Source organism: Vulpes lagopus, chromosome 3 (genome assembly GCF_018345385.1).
Source record: "Vulpes lagopus strain Blue_001 chromosome 3, ASM1834538v1, whole genome shotgun sequence".
Taxonomy (NCBI): domain Eukaryota; kingdom Metazoa; phylum Chordata; class Mammalia; order Carnivora; family Canidae; genus Vulpes; species Vulpes lagopus.
Genome location: NC_054826.1, coordinates 5256690 through 5280207, shown reverse-complemented (window position 1 = coordinate 5280207; position 23518 = coordinate 5256690). Strand labels below are relative to the sequence as shown.

The following is a 23518-nucleotide window of genomic DNA, read 5'->3' as shown; positions in this document are numbered from 1 at the left end:
CTTCCATCCAAACCCTTAAAGGCTGGAACCTTCTGCTGACTGTAACCTCAGGATCGATTCTCTAAAGGCCTAAGAGGAAAACTTAGACCCGAGCCTCATTCCCAGCATGCTTTAAGGACTGGTTTGCCAGGTGGACGACTGGCCAGCTGCTGGATCCTTACACACAAGGACATCAAACACTTTCCTGAAATTTATCTTCACAAAGCTTCTTCTTTTTTTTTAGTGCCACTAACGGGTAATTTGTAATTATGCCCCCAAATTGCCCTTCACCAAGTTTCCAGTCTACCTTTTAAATCAAATAGGAATAGAATTTGTGACTTTATGATTCTGAATACTCTTGTGCTCCTGGAGCATCGTCTCCTGCTGTCTGCCCACTTTTCATTTGGTCTCTTCTCTGCCTCCTCAGCTGGGTCATAAAATAAATTCATGGGTAACCCCGTCGAGCTATAACTCACTCTCTCTTAGACTTTTTAATCCCTTTTTATCTTTTAATCTGCACTCTATTTTATGGCTGGCTTGCAACTTAAAAGCTCTTTAAAAAATAGTATATATGAAATTTTTCACATAATGTGATATATTCACCAAAATATTGAAAAGGAATCACTCGAGTGTAATGGGAGAAGCTTCATGGTAAATAATGGAATTAAAAACTAAGAGGGATAGCTTGCATTTGGAAATAATGGCATAGTTAATTCTACTTTTGTTATCAAACTTGTATTTTTCAAGTAGCATCTATATGTCTCATTGCTTTAAGCAACAGGAATTCCTCCAAATTACTGGTGTATGTTGTATAGTTTGGCGTCCCATATAGTGTGCCTTAAAATTATAGCTTAGTGGCATAAGAGTTCCTGGCTTTATTTTTACATGTTACTGTGAAAAGTTCAAAGTGGTTAATAAACAGATTGCTATTCTACAAAGTAGTGATAATGTATATGTTATTCATGCCCCACTTTTAAAGTGTTTTTTTTTTTTTTAATAAATGAAAATGTACGTCCCTATGAGAAGGATAACTCTAACTCCTTAAAATTTAAATCTTGTTTCATTCTCAAGGAAGGAACATGTGATATGAAAATTTCATAGAAACTTATGTGAAGGGACGCCTGGGTGGCTCAGTGGTTGAGCGTTTGTCTTTGGCCCAGGGCATGACCCCGGAGACCCGGAATTGAGTCCCACGTCGAGCTCCCTGCATGGAGCCTGCTTCTCCCTCTGCCTGTGTCTCTGCCTCTCTCTCTCTCTCTCTGTCTCTCGTGAATAAATAAATAAAATCGTAAAAAAAAAAAAAAAAAAAGAAACTTAGGTGAACAATGTTGATGAATTCATTAAAGTTTAACTTGATCAGTGATCAATTTAGTTAGTTTCTTCTGTCCCAAATCACAATATGTGTTTGTATAGTGGAATCTAAAGATCTATTCAAAAACTACATTTATTCAAAAACTACCATTTTATGGATAAAGAAAATGAGATTGGATTATTTGGATTTCTCATTGCCAATTGTGCGTCGTTTGGGAGAAATTCTATTAGAGAGCATATGAAATCTAATAAAGTTTGAGTTTTGTTTAGCTACAGTGCATTCCACCCCGACAGCTGGGTTACAAGGAATCTAGCAAAACAAGTAGGTTTCTGAGTCTTCTATTTTTTTTTTTTAATTTTTATTTATTTATGATAGTCATACAGAGAGAAAGAGAGAGGCAGAGACACAGGCGGAGGGAGAAGCAGGCTCCATGCGCCGGGAGCCTGATGTGGGATTCGATCCCGGGTCTCCAGGATCACGCCCTGGGCCAAAGGCAGGCGCCAAACCGCTGCGCCACCCAGGGATCCCTGAGTCTTCTATTTTTGTAGCAATTACTAAACCCAATGTCAGTTTAAATCATCATAGCTTTCAACCACAGCAACATAAAAGGAACAAAACTTTAAAAAATTAAACAAAAACATTTGTAATTTACACACAAATGACAAACCTTTCTTGATTAGCTAAGATGGTGTAAACAATAAATGCTACAATTATTGTTACTTAAGAGCCAAACCCACTGTCTACCATTGTACATTGGTTTCACAAGCATTTTTGCAAATAGTGCAATGTCATCGGGTCATAGTGTCTTTGACGTGGTGAAATAATCCACAATCAAGCTCACTTGGTTCCAGGTAATGTGCACTGCTATTTATTACAAGCATAATTTTCTGTAGATATGACGTCAGTATAGTTCTTGCTTTCACAAAAGTCCATTATTTTCCTTGAAACAGTAGAATTTTACACTCTTCTGTAGACTTTGCAGGGCTTGGTGTGTCAGGATTGCCGAAATACTAGTAGTTGATTTCTTGTATCCTTTTGGCACTGGTTTTAAAGAGTTCTCAAGGCACTTTTGATTCGAAGCTGCTCCTTTGGTTTCTGTAACAGACAGCAAAGCAGCACTACAGTCATCACTGTTGACAGGAGGGGACATTGAACCTTTTGCCTCAGTCTAAAGATACTATAAAGGTTTCATCGTTAATGTCTAACATCAGCTGATCAAAAATATTTTCTAGGCCCAACTCATATATTTTTTTTAATTTATTCATTCAAGAGACATGGATTAAGTATCTGTTAGGTCCTACGCTCCACAGTAGGTACTGGGAGTCCAAAAAGAAATGTAAGCAGTCTTTATTCTGTTCACCATGCTTGCTGCCTCGTGGAAACAGCAGAGATGTGAAACAGACACTCTAAGAACATATGGAAATGAGTCTCTGAAAGAGGAGCTAGTGACACCAGTGCTCAATTTGGTCTGAAGTTCACCTGGGTGAGAAAGGACATTTCTGACACCCATGAAGAGCAGGATATGAAGTAGCACTAGCTTGTAGGGAAGTAATATTGTATAGAAGCAGCAAAAAGGAGACAGAGATGGTGGCAAGAGATGAACCTGGAAAATATAGGCAGAGGCAGATTCCCAGGGAACATTAGAGAAAGTGCTGAGGACAAAAGTCAAATTTACAATTTGAACACCAAATGTGTCCTCAGTGTATAGGGTGGATGGTTTGTTGCGATGGCAGGCCACGGGGAGACTTTTAAATATTCTAACATTATAATTCAAGTGGGAAACAATAAACTTTTGAAGAAGAGTAGTTGCAGAATGGAGAGAACAAACATACATTAGCAATGCTTACTCAGCGAAAGACACTGGCCTGGTTATAAACAATACGTGATTTTAAAAAATTGAGAATGTGCAGCTCCTGGGTGGCCCAGTGGTTGAGCGTCTGCCTTTGGCTCAGGTTGTGACCCTGGGGTCCTGGGATCAAGTCCCCCAGCAGGCTCCCCGCATGGAGCCTGCTTCTCTGTCTGCCTGTGTCTCTGCCTCCCTTTCTGTGTCTCTCATGAATAAATAAATAAAACCTTAAAAAGATTGAGAATGCAACCAAGAAATTGGGTATATCTTGGTCTAGTTAATTTGCAATTTTGTTATGTCAGAAACTGGACAATAAAAATGATGATCCAGTCGCTGGCACCTAGAGGCTAATTGGAATGAAATTGTGGAGTTAGGCGTGGAGAATGAGAGAAAACCTGAGGTGCGTGAACCTTTAAAGGCCAGGGAAGGGAAAAGGAGCCTGCGGAGAAGACTAAGAAATGGTGATCACAGTAGAAAGGGCAGAGACAAGAATAAATAATGTCGATGAAACCAGCCATAGTTGGAAGCTAACCAGGAGAGAGGTTTCTATCAATCTCTTACATGCCTCCAGACAAGATAGGAAACACGAGGAGCACCTTGCACTCTTGGCAGGAAAGACCAGTAAATGGGTCTGGGAGCAGTCCTGGAAAGCTGAAGGGATGCAGTTGTGGTCTGCACTGCAGTCCCAGGGAGTATGAGGCTCCGAGGACAGCAAGACTTCAGCGAAGGGAAGTCGCTGATGAGGTATCCTGTGAAAGTGTAGCAGTGAGCAAGTCTGTCGTACGTCCGAAGTAGACTGGATTACGAGAGGTGGCTTGGGCGCAGGCAATCGTGGAAGACACATGAAGGAGGTGATATACATGCAAAAGCTTTATTTATATTTTGCAGACCCTTTATGAAATTCAGATATTTTTAATCCTTACATGAGAGGCTAAGAGTTGTCACCCACAAATTAATTGGCAGAGCTCTGGGTTTTGTTGGACTGTCAGTAAAATAAACTTCCAAAAGATGGGGTTTGGAGAAGCTGGGGAGTTAAATTTTAGAATGAAAAAAACAGATGGATTTCAGACTTGGAACAGTCTTGAAGGAATTCAGATGGTAAGTTGTGATTCATGGCATACCCTTGAAGGATTTGGACACAGCAATAATATGTTCAAATCCTATAAACGAAAGATTAATCTACAGTAATGGGAACGATACCTTGAAAAGCATTAAGATTGGATTTTGTTTCAATTTGCACAATTATTAGAATTAGAAGGAAACAATAAAATATTACCCTTTCATTATAAAGTTGAACAAATTTTTAACAAAAAGCACTTTAATGTGGGCTCCTTATGTGCCAGTTACTATGCTAAGCAATTTACGTGCATTAACCCAAGAGTTTATTCATAGACGAGCTCCATGTAATCCCACATATTTATGCTTCTTCTTTCAATCTGAAGTAACAGGCTTAGAGTGTTTAAGTGACTTGCCAAAATTCTGTTAATTTGGAAGTAACAACACGACAAAAATCCCAATCCCACTCAAAGTATAAAATCTCACGCAAAATGGGATTTATGGTCTCAAATTATCAAAACGTGTGGAGGTTGAGCTTCAGCCAGGTTTCTCCCAGACTCCTCATTTTCTTTTCTGGGATTCCCACGTTTGTGGCCTCTCGTGTGTCACTGTCTCTACTCACACTTCCCCTGAGGTGTAGAAATGGCTGTAGTAGTTGCAGACCTCTGCACAACAGCTTCCAGGAAAAAAAGAGAAAGAGCGTTTCCCAGACATTCTCACCAAACATCTCTGGTTTTATAGGCTTGAGATGGGATACGTTTACACTTCATAAACATTCGTCATTAACCAGAAAAAAAAAAGAAAGAAAGAAAGAAAGAAAGAAAGAAAGAAAGAAAGAAAGAAGAAAGAAAGAAAGAAAGAAAGAAAGAAAGAAAGAAAGAAAGAAAGAAAGAAAGGAAGAAAGAAAGGAAGAAAGAAAGAAAAAGCTTGACATTTGTCAGTTTACACTTGAGCCAAAGGCCCTCATGGGAGTTAAGCTTCTTCTCACATACATGGAAATGTGAGGGAGATAGTGATATATGAATACTCATATAGACAGTTTTAAGGTAAGGAGGACTAAATGGGGGAGTGGATTACCATACTATCCACTAAAATTACATTATTATCCCACAAAATTGAAATAACTTGTAAAACAATCATATGCGTTTAATTATAGAGCTAGTTCTAGGATCCAATACTTCTGGTTTACACACACACGTACAATTTGTACTTTTTTCTTTTCTTAATGCTGAATAGATAAGTGGACAGGAAGATAGATGCAGATATATAGACCGATTGATAGATATATAGGTACATGATGGAAGGACAGATGGGTGGATAGATAAAAACAGTTAATCCCTAGATAGCCCTTGCCTTAGATGACTGTGCCCAACGATAAGCTAAAGTAAGTGTTCTGAGTGTGTTTAAGTTAGGCTAGGCCAAGCTATGACGTTCATAGGTCAGGAAGGTGAAATGTATATTCATTCAACTTAGGTTCAACATAGGATGTGTTTATCAGGATGTGGCCTCCTCGTAGGCCGAGGAAGGTCTGTAGATGGATAAAGATCCTCTTTTACCCTTCACATGGCTCAATCATCCAATCAAATAAAAAACAATTTTTAGAGTGTGGAGTGTGTGTTAAATAACTTAATCACATTCGTGGTTCTTAACATCTTGGCTAACTGCATTTAATGAAAAGCATTTTTTTTAATCCTTCAGAACACGATACGACACAGAATAAATGCAAAGCTTAGAGAAGTAGAACTGAGAGCTGCTGAACGAATGATTTCCAGACTCATATATTTCACCATGATTTCTATGGAATTTCCTGACAGCATCCAGGAAAATAGTTCCCAATTACATTGGGCACAAAGGAGGCAACATGATGTCATCACTAGTCATTGGGATTGAGAGTGTCATTGGGAAGAGTCATTAGCATTTTTACTGGTGTATGCGGTATAGAATTCTTGGCGCACAAAGGAGAGATAAAGTGCTCATGAAAATGGATTCACTTATCCATCAAAGTACATTTGAATCACAAGGTGTAAATATGTATAATCTAAAATATTTAGTATGTATCTAGAACGAAAGCTTTATAACCTTAGAGCGCTTTTGGGTCCTTGGACTGAATTACCAAATCATAAGTGGATGCCAAAGCATTAGATGTGCCGAGGGATGCTGTGCGGCCAGGCTGAGCAGAGTCAGAGTTGAGGGCAGTATACAACCTGATTGCTTGTTCTCATCCTAGAAGCACAGTTCAGGAGGACATATAACCCACCCCGGGGAATTTTTATGACACGTACCTTTACTGATCTTTAAAAGTTCTGATAATTTCAGGCAGGTTTAACAAGTATACAAACTCTTTTTTCCTTGGGTCTCTGAAAAAGTGAGACAGTCTTGTCATAGTCTACTCGTTTGTATTTTCATGTATTTTGAACACATATTCTAAAGTCACATTTCTCTAGCATATAGGAGATAAAAGCCCAGATCAACATAAGAACCTTAGAATGGGGGACTTGAGGAGTATGCTGCCTTACATATTTGGGTGTTGTCGCCCTATGTGTGCAGCAGGAGAACAGAGAGTAAGTATGTACGAGCTTTTGGTCATACACTTAAACAGCACATACTATGTGGAAGACTTATAATTTCTTTATCAATATCAACTCATTTAATGCTGCCAGAAGACGTTCACTATTTCTCACTTTCTCTTCATAGGAAGAAACTTAAACGGAGAGGCTGAGTGGTTAGCTTGAAGTCACCCAGTTGGCTAGCGGTCAACATAGGATTTGAACATAGGCTTTAGGTCTCCAGAAGCAAAAACAATAATCACAGTGGTTGGGACGCCTGGTTGGGCGTCTGCCTTCTGCTCAGGTCGTGACCCCTGGGGTCCTGGGATCGAGTCTGGCATCGGGCTCTTTGTGGGGAGCCTGCTTCTCCCTCTGCCTGTGTCTCTGCCTCTCTTTCTGTGTCTCTCATGAATAAATAAAATATTTAAAAAAAAAAAACAATACCCACAATGGCATGCAATGCAGTCTCTCCTAAATGGCGGAATTGTGTAGGACTTGGCTCATCTGACTCATCTACAAAGACTTTACAACTTTCTGATAGTGGCACACTAAAAAAAAAAAAAAAAAAAAAAAAAGTTAGATTTCTTGATGGAGGCCAGGCATTGCTGTTCTCTGTGATCCTTGTAAAAGCTTTATCTGCAGCCCTTGTGGGAGGTAAGGAGGCTAGAGGAGCCATTTACAACTTCAAGGGGCAAATGCAGAGGAGAATCCATAGAAGGAAGCTGAGAGCCAAGTGTTCCTGGGTAGTGCAGAAAGGTCGAATGCAAAATGAGTTAAAGACCTAGTTACTTTAAAGACTAAACTCACCTGCTGTGCATCTGTGCTTATTTTTACTTTATAATTAGCCTAGCTTTCGCAGACTTCATGTTCCAATGTGTCATAGTATCCTATTCCTTCGTAGGATCTCTTACGTGCACTCTCCGACTTGATCCTGAAAACCTTCTGCTTTACATTCTCTGCTGCTTAATGTCATTTTTATGTAATAAAATGTACATTTATTTCCCAGTCCTATTTGGAAAGAAATGTCTGTGTATTTATTATTCTGCACCTTTCTAACTGGAATTGCATTGTTTCTCGGTTATAATGCAATGCATACATAAGGCAAAAGTTGAAAGAAATTTTATGTCTCTCTTCATAGGATTTTTCTGTCTTTCCTGACTTATATTTGGGTCTCGAGGAGGGTTAAAATCATTCAGAAAAAAAATCTTATATTCACTCCCTTTGGGTATGCATTTCATATTGTGGCTAAATCTTGCTTTTATGTGTTTTTTTTTTTTTTTCTAATGTAAGGTCATTCATTTTGGTTCTGCTTTCTTAAGTGAGAACAGTGATGTAGTTTAGAAATTCAAGTTAAATGAAACTCACAATGTAGTGTCAAAAATTACCCTAAAGGCCATAGATAGAGTATGGTATATATGGTATGTGTGTCTTTCGTACGTTCATACCAGTATTGTATGTATCCAACTGGTGAGCATTATTTGGGACTTATGTCATGGCAACCTGGATGGAAATAGAGCTCCAGGTGGCAGGGTCACTTGGGCAAGAATACAGAGCCATGAAAGAGCCTTGGCTCCATAGTAACTGAGTGCGTACCAGCTCCAAATGGGGTCTCTGGCAGCAGGGTCAGAAACTAAACCACAGAGATTCTGAAACCGGTTCCTGTCATGCAAATGAGTTTAGGTGATTTTACTTTCAGTAGGAATAGAAACCCATTAGGGCCTTTAAAAAAATAACTTATTTTTTAATGAAGTAGAGCAACATGATCAACCTTGTGTTATGGGACAATAAGTCTGTGTGAAAGGAGCTAGAGGAGGGAAAAGTTAGGATGTTATGCAGCCTTGCAATTTTGAAAGTGAGGAGCCAAACCAGTTGAGACAGGTGCAGGGGTGATAAAAAGGAAAGGACATATTCAATGAATAGACTATTTTTATACATCTAGGGAATTTAAAAAAGATTTTAGAGAAGCCACATGTTAAATATAACTCACTTATTTTTCTTTCTTTTTTTTTTTAAGATTTATTTGTTTATTTTAAAGAAAGACAGATGGAGAGCACCAGCAGGACGATGGGCAGAGTGAGAGGGATAAAGAGAATCTCAAGCATATTCCCTGCTGAACACAGAGCAGGACTCCATCCCAGGACCCTGAGATCATGACCTGACCCAAAATCAAGAGTCTGACACTTAATGGACTGAGCCACCCAGGCACCCCATTATCTGTTTATATTTTCAACATATTTCTAGCAAATGTTTTTACATTCCGAGTGTAAAAATGCATAGACTATAAAACTATTATGGCGGAGATGCCATTTGCCAGAATAAAGCTATGGACACATTACTTTTTATGGTATATAAAAATATGGTATATTGTGTGTAGTTCTGAACACTTGTTGATTGAAAGAAGGAATGAGTCAATCAGCAAGTTAGTCTACTTGGGCAGAAATCATGAGTTCAGGCTCAGTTCTACTTCTACCTCTACCATTTTGTATGAGTGTCTTTTAGAGTCAACAAGAGGGACGCCTGGGTGGCTCAGTGGTTGAGCATCTGCCTTGGGCTCAGGTTGTGATCCCAGGGTCCTGGGACTGAATCCCACATGAGGCTCCATCTGTCTGTGTCTCTGCCTCCCTCTGTGTCTCCCATGAATAAATAAATAAAATCCTTAAAAATAAATAAATAAAAATAAACTCAACAAGAATTATTTTAACATTCCTGGGTTTCAATTCTTTCATTGTAAGATGCAAGCATTGTGTGAGATTATTTTTTAAAAAAAATCATCCTTGTTGATGTTATTAATCTGAAGGAAATCAAATAATTAGAGTATGACTATCACATGACCTACATGTGAGCAGAAGTAGGCTATGTATGGTTGCATTAAGAGAGCCAGCAACATAAAATAAAATAAAAAAACAAAAAAATAAAATAAAATAAAATAAAATTAAATAAAATTAAATAAAATTAAATTAAATTAAATTAAATTAAATTAAATTAAATTAAATTAAATTAAAAAAAAGAGAGCCAGCTGGCCCATCTGCTCTAGGTTCCAGAACTCATATGTCCATTGTATGATTAGGAAGAAAAGATTAATTAAAACCACTGAGTATCATGAGCCACATTTATAGAATATTTTTGAGATAAGGGTACCTACATCTCCACACCCATACACATACATACGTAAAGGAAAACCACAGAAAGGGATCACAAAATGAAAAAAAAAAAAGACTACAAAGTCAAAATAAGCTAGTAAATACACTTTTAATAGATGGACAGATAGATATAGACAAGGTAAAATGGCTCAAGAATATGAATACTGTGTATATACGTACACCCAAGCACACAACATAAAAAAGACCGATAAACATAAGGTGTTTAAATTCACTCACAATGTAAAAAGTTACAAAGAACAATGAAGACTGATGAGAATACTGGGAAAAATGCCAGGTTGGCAGGAATGTAAACTTGACAATATATATTGACATGTCTGACTCATATGCCTTTGGACCCAGCTATCTCAGTGGTAGGAACTTACCAATTGCAGATGTATTTATAATAGGAAAAACAACAACAACAGCAACAACAACAACAAACAAATTCTCTGAAGTGTCTACTGAAAGGAGATTGGTTAAATATAATGATTATAAACTTTTATTATTTTCATAATGGTTATATGCTTTTATAACATGCTTGCCCAATATATTATTTAATATAAATAATGTAAATAATCATGTATAAAGTATGGTTCAAGAATATGTGAATAGTTCCATCTTGTTCATGAAAATAAAAATTGAAATATAGGTTTGAGGGTAAGTAGGCAGTTATAAGATAAAGATAAATAGATGTTGGAGGGGTATAACAAAAACCCTTAAAGGGAGACAAATTACCCACATGAATTAAGTGAATTAATGTTTATTTTTCTCTCATTTATGTGGAAAACACTAATAAATGGCATAGAGTTTGATTTACTAATTCCAACTTGAGAATTCAGACATATAGCTCATGTGGTCAGACCACGCACACAATCCCCGAGTGGTTTAATTATTTCTAATGACTTCTCTCAAAGTAATGAGCGTGTATTCAGCCATTCAGGGTCTCAGGGCCTTGTTGTACCTTCTGGGGCTTCTGAGTGGCATGAGTTCTCATGAGCAAGCCAACACCCCTCCCTGCGTTCAAGTCTCCACATACATGAGAGTTCCCAAAAGTTGCTTTCCCTTGATCACAAGATAAGGTCCCTCGCGTTGTCACTCCCTGTTTCCTCACACAGTGATATTTTCTTTCTTGGCACTCCTCAGGATGGAATATCATGCATACATATGTATACGTATGGCTATCTGTACCCTTGATTATTTCAGGATCGGTTCCTTTTCTGATTCCCCTCTGGACCAAATATCATTCTTGAGAATTTTGGCCCCTCAGCTTGTTCATCATGCTTCCCTAGCGTCATGCTCAGTGTGCCTGGCACATTAGAGGAAATCAGTGGCTATTTGATAGATGAGTGATTGATTGAATTGGCGAATACATCCATGTACACTAAAAATCATATCCAAATTGGTTCTCATACTAGTTCACAAATATTTAGGTATTTCAGTGAAACTCTTCTAGAGTTGCAGTTTATATCAACTAGACTTCGCCTAGTGACTGTTCTTTCCAGGTCACAGCTCTGTAACGAGCAATGTTCACTTACTCTGTTCCTTGTTCTACTATGTATGTGTGCTTATAGATGCATTGACATATGTTATGTAGAGAGAGTGTTGAAAATTTAGAATTTAACTATTGCTACAAAATAAATGTTTAAGTGATTACTGTGTTTATTATTAAAAATTACATGAATAAATTGACTACTGGTCAGAGCAAATGGGAAATATAAATGGCTCAGGACTCTCAAGTGCATATTCCACACTCCATCTCCACCTGGGTAATAGGAATGGTTTCTCTGTGGGTTACATTCTCTCTGCACACCCAGGTTTGGAGGGGTTATGTTGTTGTCCCTGAATTTGGGTGGTAAGAGAATAAATCCCAGGAGGACTACTACATACAAGCAGACTATGCCACACTTTGTGGCCATCATTGACCATGTTGTTTCCTTGTTGCACATTAAACATGCTCTCTGGTGAACTCCCTGCTTCCACCTCTTGGATACTCAGTGTTCAGTAGAGTCAGGAACTGCTGTGCTATCCAAGCACTGCGGAAGGTAGTATTTTGGGATTTGCATGCTTCAGATGATTAACCAAGTCTTCCCAATGAAGGGAACCTTTGTCTTTCGCATTAGTCTCTAAAAAGTCATGGAGCATCCAGCAAAACAAGCTGATTTGATTTTTAATTGTGCTCCTGATTTTTACCTATAGAGGAAGATCTAAGAACTCTCAAATAACTTATGTGGTTCTTTGTGAATAACTTTTTCTCCAAACCGAAGATAATCTCTACTGTAACTGAGTGGGCACTCATTTTTTAAAAAGTTTTAATTTAAATTTCTGTTCACATCTAGTGTAATATTAGTTTCAGATGTACAATCTAGTGATTCAAAACTTACGTCCAGCACCCGGCGCTCCTCACAAGTGCGCTCCTTAATCCCCGTTATCTATTTCACCCATCCCCCACCTACCTCCCCCCCGGTAACCATCAGTTTGTTCTCAATAGTTAAGAATCTGTATCTTGCATTCCCTTCTCTTTTTTCCCTATGCTCATTTTTTTCCTTAAATTCCACATATGCGTGAAATCATATGGGGCTTGTGTTTCTCTGATTTATTTTACTTAGCCTAATACTCACTAGCTCCATTCACATCATTGCAAATGCCAAGATTTCATTCATTTTGATAGCGGAGTAATATTCTTGTGTGTGTATGTGAGAGACAAAGACATCTTCTTCATCCATTCTTCATTTGATGGACTTTGGGGTTGCTTTCATAATCTGGATCTTGTAAATAATGCTGCTATAACTATATGCTCAATAAGAAATGCAAAGATGAAAAATATCATATCTTCCCTTTTACATTTTTGTTTCTAATATTAATATGAACCTTACCTAAGTATAGAGGAAAATATTTTCCTCCAAAAGTGCTATTAAATGTCTTATGTCAATCACTTTTAAAATTTAAACTCATATATTTCAAGCAGTGAATTAAGAAATATTCCCTAAAAGGGAAGATATTATCTTATTCATCTTTGTCTTTCTTATTGAGCATATGGTGTGAATTAGGTGAAAATTTATTAAATTTGTGAGTAAACATTTCTTAGCAGATATATAACACTTTTTCCTTCAAATATATCCTTAGGGAAGAACAACCCACAGCTCTTAAACTACAATATTTATGCCCAGGATTAGGGAATTATTTAATATTTGTAGACTTTGCCTATACAGCACATGTGTAATGCAGTGATAGGAATGATCCAGGTCATACCAGAAAAATCACTGTGTGACAGAAAGGAGGGAAGAGGGGACTTTAGTCTTTCATCTGTTCATTCCTAGAGCATGAAGGAGAACATCGTTTTGATGAGCATTTAATATAGGTCCTTAATGCCTATTTGTGAAAAAATTATTAATGATGTTGCAAATATTGATAATGATGTTCATGATGGTGAGGGTGGATGATAAGGGATGTTATCACTCTTGACATCTCAAAAATGTTTGCCTACTTACCTTCTAGAAGTTTCCTTTCCTGGGAAAGATTGTTGAAATAAAACCTATCATTCATCTCCTGAGATAGTGAGAATTCACCAAAAGCATTCCGAAGATAAAGCATTTGGTATTGAATACCTAGTCAATGCTATTTCGTATTGAATGTCTACTGGAAGTTATCGTTTAATTTTTTTTTCTTACCATCCTAACAGACAAAAAGGTAGAGGGGAAGAAACATTTCATTCTCTCAGCTTGCAAGTAAACCTTTAAGATTTAGTTTGTTCCACGTTTGTTCTGCCTTAAGGGAAAAGCTTGAATGAATAACTGATTGGAAAGGAGAAATCCTTTGTTCCCAACATTGAGCGGTTACATTTCAATGCCTCCAAGAGTAGGAGCATTCTGTCCATTGTGTAACTTTGGGTGTGTTATCACCCCCTTTATGCTCAGTAGAGATTTCCTTCTAGCCATAAGCAACAGAATTGATTTTATTTATATTGAACTTGGTAATTTTGATTTTACTTTGTTCTCAACTTAGTATAGTAATACTGAACAGGATATTCAGATACAGTCACAAAGCTCTTAGAGAAAGACTATGACTATGGATATATAAGACAAAAATACAAGAAAAAACTCCTTTTAACTTCTTAGTCAAAACACAAGAAAAGATGCGGAGAATTTGGATTGTCTTCAATGTTTTCCTTTGTCACTGAATCCTGAGGTTAATCCTTGAAGCCTCGAGGTGCTCCTGTAGCATTAATTGCAATTGTTTTTGGTTCCTCAATTTCTCAAATATTCTGTTCTAAGTAAAGTCTTCCTAATGGTTTTTTGTAGTTGTTGATTTTTAAATAGCAGTGCAAGTTACTTATGACCTCCAAGGTTCAGTAAGCCTTCAAACCTTTTAGCTTTTGTATTGATAACCTAATCATGAAATTAAAGCATCTATAGTAAGCAGATGAGCTAATGTAAGCAGTGTCATGTGTTCTTTGGTGTACAAATCAATAAAGCTATCATGATGGCTTTCAGTTCAATCATCTAGCTACTGGAAAGTGCACATAGCTTTTAAAATAGATTTTTAAAATATGTATCATTTGCACTAACAGCTATATTGTTGCTCAACATTTTGCTATAACTATTATAAGTTACATCATTATCAGTGGCATCATATTTTCACAGAATCATTGAGTAATGCCAAATTCCAAAGAAAAATGGAGTCCAGCAGATAAAAGATATGACCTTGAGCTCTGTAAAACAAAGATGCTAGAGTCATCCTGTCTTATTTTCCAGGTGCATATGTGCTCCAGGTCAAGGCCACAGACGCGGATGACCCGACCTATGGAAACAGTGCCAGAGTCGTTTATAGCATTCTTCAGGGACAACCTTATTTCTCTATTGATCCCAAGACAGGTAAATTTTTTATTAGAGACAACATTATCACCACCCCTTTCAAATATTTAAACTTTAATTAAATCTTGGCATGGGAACTTACCTATTCTAAAAATGCAGTAAAAATTCCGTTTGCTGTACATTAGGCAAAGGAAGATAGGAACTTACCTCATGGCTGCAGAACCATTTCCTCTGGATTGAGCTTTGTGTAAATGTGGGCCATTTCACATATATGTGTCAAGTCCCAATCCCAAATTAGGGTTTCCCTATATGATTTATTTTAAATTTTCAAAAGCCTGGGCATGTTTTTCTTTTTTATTCTCCAGGATAAAATAACTTTTTATTTCATATTTTCTTGTATGGGTTCAGTTATATGCAGTTTTGGGTGTTATCAACATGTGGTAAGATCACGGAGCTTCTACTGCTGTATTTATCAGGGATTATGGATAGTTGATTGGGATTAATACTGACTTTTGCCTCTAGCAGAAGAGAGGAGAGGGTTGACAAACTTGAAACACTCAGATCACTAATTCTTCTGGTCTATGCCATTGAAGCTAGTGTCATTTAAAAAAAATATTTATTTTTTGAGAGAGAGGCGTGGAGAGAGAGAGAGAGAGAGAGAGCAAATAAGCAGGAGGAGCCATAGAGGAAGAGAGAGAAGTAGGCAACCTGCTGAGCAGAGATGTGGGGCTCAATCCCAGCATCCTGGGATCATAATTTGAGCTGAAGGCAAATGCTTAACCAACTGAACCACCCAGCCCCTGAAGCTAATTTCCTTTTTAAGTCAAAACATTTGAATGGCAGTTTTCAGGGCCAAATATATATGAATCTTTGGGAAGTATAGAAAGGGCAAGATATTACACACATAGAAGATTTTATATTCCCTTTCAAATAAAATGAGGTACCTCTGTTCTAGAGAATCTGGTTTTTGAATCCTAGATAGTTTTTAATGAGATCCAGCCATGCTGACCAGTGATCAAATAGATGTTCCAGGGATCCCTGGGTGGCGCAGCGGTTTGGCGCCTGCCTTTGGCCCGGGGCGCGATCCTGGAGACCCGGGATCGAATCCCACGTCGGGCTCCCGGTGCATGGAGCCTGCTTCTCCCTCTGCCTGTATCTCTGCCTCTCTCTCTCTCTCTCACTGTGTGCCTATCATAAATAAATAAAATTAAAAAAAAATTAAAAAAAAAAAACAAATAGATGTTCCATGACACAGTTAAAACAAAACTCCAGAATGACAGCTATTTTATAAGGTCTTATATGGTACATTATAAGATATTGCATATTGAATTCAATATTATTTATTACATTAGCTTAAAATAATGAAATAAATGGTTAGTGTACTAGACTAATGTTACTTTTTTCTATTTGTGAGTAAATTTTTAAAGAGTGATATCAAGTTGAAAAGGATTAATTTCACACCGTATATGCAAATAGGCTAACCATTTCAAAATTGACACTTCCCCATAAGCGTGTGCTAGAATCTGGAATACTAATTAGAAGTAGGTTAATTAATAATTAGCCATGTTTTAATGTCACCTAGACACATAAAGTCAATCAAGTTGAAACAGAGAACCTGTAGAAAACTTCCTGCAAATGAACCTGCTATTCTCTCATTTCTTACTGTTCTCATTAACCCCATAGAAGGACAGAAGTCTGCAAACAGTTATGGGAATAAGGCAGGAAATTGCTCCCTTTTGTAAACCTAAAAAAGAGTAGTTCGTAATGGGGACAGACAGCATCATTCCTTTCTAAGAAGGGACCCTAGAAAGGTTTAGGACACAGAAGTTCTTTAGGTTTGGAAAGAGGGTCAGAGACCAAAAGCCAGGGTGTCAAATGTTAAGACTGAATGCATGATAGGGAAGTTACACCTGCAATATGAGTAATTCTCAAGAAGTATGACATGGAGATAAGATATTTGGGAGTATCAGTGTTAAGGAACTTTGGTAGTTGTCACTTAAGAGTGGGGAATTGTATTTATAGAAAAAAAAAAAAGAAAAATTGTAGGGGAAAGAATTTGGGGAAAGAAAGTTATAATGGTACCAAATTCTAGAAGGATGAAGATGATTTGGACAACAGGCTGAATATATAGACAAATAGTGAAGGGAAATTATGTAAAATATAATAAAACCTTTTTTCAGATGAAAACATTTTTGGTTATTCCTTCTATGTTTAACCCATCTTTTTCGCAATTTGACCATAATGGATAGTCTAACTAGAAACAGAGGTATGGGCAATGTAGTGTCTTAGATCTCTTCAGCCTCTGAGAAGTGCTTCTCAGAATCAGAGGAGGTGGAAAAAAAGAGAAAGGAAGGTATGTAGAGATAAGTGGAGAGGGAATTCGGTGTTAGAGTACACTTAAGTGGGTCGTTGTGATTAATTCTATAGAATGGGTGAGTTTACACACTCAGAGTAAGTGTGGGAGAAGAAAGATGAAGAGCATTGGGTGTTATATATGTTGGCAAATTGAAATTCAATTAAAAAATACCTTGACACTAAAAAAAAAAATGAAGGAATTAATAGGGATGAAATAACAGTAGATGTAGGCAGTGTCTAGCTGAAAAGTAAGAGAAAAACATACAAAGACGAACTTAGGCATAGAGCACAGATTAAGAATGTAATCATTATAGTGAAATTAATACGAGACAGACAATAATTACATCAGTCGAAACACTTCCTGTCCCCTTGGCTTTACTGGTTCAATTTCAACTTTAGATGAGTTCTAACGCCTTTAGGAAGTATTCTCTTCCGGGAGAGTGTGGATATTCATACTATGCCTTTAATAACTACGCATTTATGTTTTATGTAATGCTTATTATTTAGAACTAAAGGTGAAACAACTCTGGCATAAACAATGAAATAGATTTTTTGAAGCATTGATTTTCACTGGAGACAGAAGTCTTGATACTAACAATGCCTCAGACCACTAGACAGGAAAAGAGTGGATGATGAGGCACTTCATTAATAGAATGATAACTAGTTCTTCATGCACAGAGACCATTAAGAAGACTTTTTGTCAAATTTATCACCTTGTGGTACATAAGAGTAAATCAAAAATCAAGGATAATTGCAGTTTCTCAGAAATAGTATCCATTTGTTCCAGCCATATAGCTTCCTTTTATGATTCCTTTTGTCGTTATTAAATAAAATGCATGAAAAACTAATATTATCTAAAATTTTCCACATTTGAGTGTAGAATACACTTAAAATAATTTTTAAAGGAAGAGTCTCATCAGAACTTCTGGTGCCTAAATATTTATGAAGAGATAAATATAGCCATTTATTATTCATTTGGAATGAGAAAATAAAACACATTTCCTTGGTCATATTGCTTTTTGACAAACATTCCTAGCATCTCTATCCGAGTGAATACAGCAAGCTTTTTTGTAAGCAGTATAATTTGATGGTAGTTGTATCAAATAAGCTCAGAAATAGTAGTTCTCTTAAAAATTGGCTAATTTGGCAATTATTTGGTTTAACTGGGAAATTATTTACTGTGAATTAAAATTCACATACGTTCATAAAAATATACTTCGAGTGATTATTAAATATTTTTGAAGCCTCAGATATGAGAAATCTATAAAACATTTTTAAAAAATATTTCTTTATTTACTTGAGAGAGAGAGAAAGAGAGGGCAGGCGAGAAGGGGAAGGTCAGAGGGCGAGAGAATCTCAAGTGGACTGAGATCAGGACCTGAGCTCACACCCTTGATTGGACTTTTAACCAACAAGACTCAAGTACCCCAAATCTATGACATTAAATAGCATTTATACTCATCATACTTATTATTTATAAAATATTAAAATATGTGTCATATTAGGATGTTATATTATGCATATTTTATACTTAATGTTTTTAAATATTAGAAAAACATTTATAATTTTTAAAGGTTTATTTATTTATTTATTATTTATTTATTATTTATTTATGAGAGACACAGAGGGAGGCAGAGACACAGGCAGAGGGAGAGGCAGGCTCCATGCAGGGAGCCCGACGACGTGGGACTCGATCCCAGGACCCCGGGATCACGCCCTTAGCCCAAGGCAGACGCTCAACCACTGAGCCACCCAGGGGTCCCAAAACATCCATAATACATAAAACATTAAACATAGGCATTATGTTTGACCCAGTGCATGGAATCGGGATGCTAGACATCTCTACAGTATTGATGATAGATTTAGGAAAACAAATACGGCTACAAATGATTGACCTCATGTCTTAATTTACATTTAAAATCCTTTTAAAATACTTAAGTTGTTCCCTAGATCATTTCAAAAGCTAGTCTGAGTTGGGTAACCAGATATTGGTATGTTGTGTATCACGTGGTGACGATGTGTTCTATTTTTCCAAATGATCTGAGCCCTAATTGAACAAGTGTCATTATTCATTTTACTTCAGCAGTTTTTTAATGTTAAATGTTTTTGTTGTGATAAAATACATGTAACATAAAATTTACCATATTAACCATTTTAAGTGTACAGTTTGAGTGGCATCAGGAACATTCACATTGTTGTGCAACCACCACTGCCATCCCTATCCAGAGTTTTTTTTTTTTTTTTTCAATTTCTTTTCGTTTATGTGAATTGTCAAAAACCATGTATATTTATAAGTTTTTATTTTATGTATTTATATATGCATTTACAGATCCATATGAAAACAATTGAGTGGGGCCAGGGTTGAATGCATGAGCTACATTTTTTCCCTTTTATTCACATACCGATATTTCATGCTCTGTGGTTCCATCCTAGCGTCTGTTTAGGGAAATCTGATAAATGTTGCAGAGAGAACTGACATTTTCTGAAGATTTTTACTCTTTGAGTCAGACTGTCTCCTTTTATTCAGGAGCTGTAATCTCCAGGCCTCTGTCCTGCGTGAAACTTCCTGTCTTTCTGTTATTTGTTCTTTTAGGTCTTTAACAACGTGTTGGTGTTTTTATCCCTATAGTGTAATTAAAGCATGGATGAGACTATATTTTGAGCTAATTTTGATACTGCCATATAAATATCTACAGTATTTCATGGCTTGAAATGCTTTTGATATTAAGTCAGAGGAAAGTTTGAGAGATTCAGGCACCTCAGTGCTGAGAAGCTGACGAAAGAAATAATGCATTCTTTTTCCAAGAGCAAAATAAGAGTGCTTGTCTACACACAGTCGTCATGCCTTTCATACTTTTTGCATTTAGACAAGGTCTGACTATGGACACGGGGAGAGCAAGGAAAGCAATAAATACTAATAAGTATAAGGCTGGAAAAATAGGTCAAAGAAATAGACAATCATTAAGCTCTTGTTTTGCATATTACCTATTTGGTAATGTCTTGCACATGTGTAGTGAAATTGCGTGACTAATGTGCTCCTGTGAATGATTCACCTGTATCCTGCATCGTCTCACTCCCCGAGAACTCTGCGTGAACCTGACTTGCCTTATTTTAGAAATCATGGAATGCACACATGAGCAGCCAGACCTGAGAATGTTTGGCCTTAAAAGGAAAATACTCCAGGGGCATGTGATGCATGACTTGGGCAAGTGGTAGAGCTGTTATGCAGTAGAGGAGTGGCTGTATTCGCTGCTGCTTGGGAGGAAAACGGCTAGCAATGGTTGGTGCGAGTTGCAGGAAGAAAGAATTTGGGTTTTATACACATCGAAGAAGATGTCAGTATTTGTCCGTAAATTAGAGGAGTGCCTCATGGGATTGTGAGCTTCCCATTAGTGGGAGGGTGAAAACAGATGATGAATGATGAGCTGGTGGTGCTGGATCTATCTGTTCACATGATGCATATTTCTCTATAAGCAATAGCCTCACAGGTGTTTTGCTCCTCGGATACCAAGATGAGTCTAGTAGATCCTCAAATGGATCCTCCTCTATTGGAAGGAGGCCACCAGGTCCTCAGAAGATTACAGCTGAATTTTGTAGGATAAAATTCTCTGATACATAGTATGGCTGGTAGGCACTGATGCAGGCTGAGCGGATGGCTTCCTGAGGATAGAGACCCTGAGAAGTGACTTCTGAGTCCCAAAGCTAAGGTATACTCTAGGTGGGAAGAGGGTCTCTAGATTTCCTTCCTCCTGAAGATAACCTGATAACTCTTCTTGTCCTTAAAATATGTTATTGGATTTTTAAAAAATATTTTTAGTTTTTTTTTTCAATTTATTTATTTATGATAGTCACAGATTGAGAGAGAGAGAGGCAGAGACACAGGCAGAAGGAGAAGCAGGCTCCATGCACCAGGAGCCCCATGTGGGATTCGATCCCAGGTCTCCAGGATCGCACCCTGGGCCAGAGGCAGGCGCCAAACCGCTGCGCCTCCCAGGGATCCCCCATGATATTGAATTATTGACAACATTTTTTTAAAATTATACACGTCCAATGTGCAGTGATAGACACAACATTTCTATTAATATTCTTAAAGATTGAACTAGCTTTTGAAAACCCCATTTCACATCTTAGGCTCACTTAAGACTGTAGTGAAAAGAAAACTCAGTGGGTTTTCATATCAATTGCTGCAAAGGCAGGTCTTATACAAGTATTTTTAAATACAGTTTAGCTGAGGAATTGAAAAACAGCAAATTTCCATTGTCAGTGCTAAAGTAAAGGTTTCCATCTTTAGCTCTAATTATTTTTTTCTATTCCACCATCTATTAGCAATTCTTAAAAGGTTTGAGCGTTAAAATATATTTGCTAATGCTTCCTTCAGTTTCGTATTTTAAAAAGTTAATCATGACATGGCCAACACTGGAGTCTGTGATCTACTAAGAGATATCGTTTTCAGGGATAAAAATAGTATTTAATTTTTTTTATGATATACCAGCTGTCATGCACATAGACTTACACTAACCACTCCAGGTCACTGTATATCATGAGTATTCTCATGATCAACCATCAATAATAACGAAAATTACTAGTAACATATTCAATTATCATCTCTCTTGAAGGATGTATGGTAATTTTCCATGATTTACCTAAGCTTATTGCTATATGTTATTTTATGTATTTCATTAATATTTATTGTGTGCCTACCATATGCTATGCATTGCTCCAGAACTAGGTCTCCTACCAGGAAAAACAAAAACAAAAACACACAAACAAACAAAAACAACAACAACAAAAAAAAACCACAAAGGCAAAATTGCCTACCTTCAGGAATATTCGTATTATTTAGGGAAATACAAAATGAACACAAGTAAGCAAAATACATTTTATTTTGAATAACAGTAAGGGCTAAGGAGGAAATGATAAAGTAGAGAAAGAGCATAGGGAGTGCTGGGAGGGTTATGTGTGGTAAGCAGAATAATGATTTCCCAAATATGTCTACGTCCTCATCCCTGGGACCCATGATTATGTTATATTACATAAGGAAGGGGAATTAAAGTTGCAGATGGAATTAGAGTTGCTACTCACCTGCAGATAAGGTGGGGAGGTTATCCTGTATTGTCTACATGGGCCCAGTTAAGTTACACGTGTTCTTAGAAGTGAGAGAGGGAGGTGGGCAAGTCAGAGTCCAAGAAAGATTTGAAGATGCTGTGCTGCTGCCTTAGAAGCGAAGGAAAAAAAGTCAGGGGCTAGAGAAGTCAGACATCTTTTGGAAAACAAAAACCCTCCAGAAAGGAATGCATCTAGCCACAACCGTGACTTTGGCTTTCAAGACCCATATTGGACTTCTGGCCTCCAGAATTGTTGGATAAGTCTGATAATTGTCTTTCTCTGATATGATCTCATTCATATGTGGAATTTAAGAAATAAAACAGAAGATCATAGGAAAAGAGGGGTAACAATAAAACAAGATGAAATCAGAGAGGGAGACAAACCATAAGAGACTCTTAATCATAGGAAACAAACTGAGGGTCATGGATGGGGGTGGGGGTGAAGGGATGGGGTAACTGGGTGATGGGCATGAAGGAAGGCACATGATGTGATGAGCACTGGGTGTTATATGAGACTGATGAATCCCTGACATCTACCTCTGAAACCAATAATACATTATATGTTAATTAATAAAATTTAAATAAAGTTCAAAAAAAATAAAAAGGGGGAAAAAAAGAAGAGGAAATTTGGAGGGAAGACCAAGTGAAGACATAGGGAGAAGCTGGCCATCCATAAGCCAAGGAGAGAGGCCTCAGAAGAAACCAACTCTGCCCACATTTTAATCTCAGACATCCAGCCTCCAGAACTAGGAGAAAATACATTTCTGTTTTCGAACTCTTCCCCCACCCCACCCCAGCCCAAAAAAAGGGTAATAAATTTGTGTTGCCTTTAGGTCTTTTGGTCTGTGGCAATTTATTACAGAAGAAATGGGAAACTAAATCAGCATAGGATTGTAGGTAGAAAGACCAACAAAGTCCTATGAAAAGGGCTTTGAGAAAAGATGAAGGAAGTAGAGGAGCTGTTCATGCATAAACCACAAGAAGAACATTCCCCACAGAGGGAAGAGACTGTGCAAAGCCCTGGTGACCGAAGGAGGGAGTTGTGAAAGGTAAGATCAGAGCGGTAAGTGGGAAGGTGGAGATTATGTGAAGCGTTTACCCTGAGGGACTTGGATTTCTGAGTAGAGGAACAGTGTTAATGTGGTTCACACTCTTGCCTCGCCACCATGACGTCTCTTTCCAGAATAGACTTTGGACTGTGATCTTGAGTGAGTGGAGAGCAGACCCCATCATTGCATTGTTCCTCCCTCACTCCCCGTAGTCTCAAAATAATAATTAACATATTTTTCCAGCTTGATTAGGAACGAATTGACATACAACACCGTGTACGTTTAAGATTACAAGGTGTTGATGCGATGCCCTTAATAT

The 23518-nt window shown here is 37.4% G+C and overlaps 1 protein-coding gene across 1 annotated transcript in view; it reads left to right on the top strand.

Annotated features, from left to right (window-relative positions):
- CDH12 (cadherin 12) overlaps window positions 1-23518 on the top strand; it is a 505536-nt gene that overhangs the window by 400827 nt on the left and 81191 nt on the right. The window contains 1 exon segment of the mRNA XM_041747195.1: window positions 14631-14750. Coding sequence (XP_041603129.1) covers window positions 14631-14750 — 120 coding nt within the window.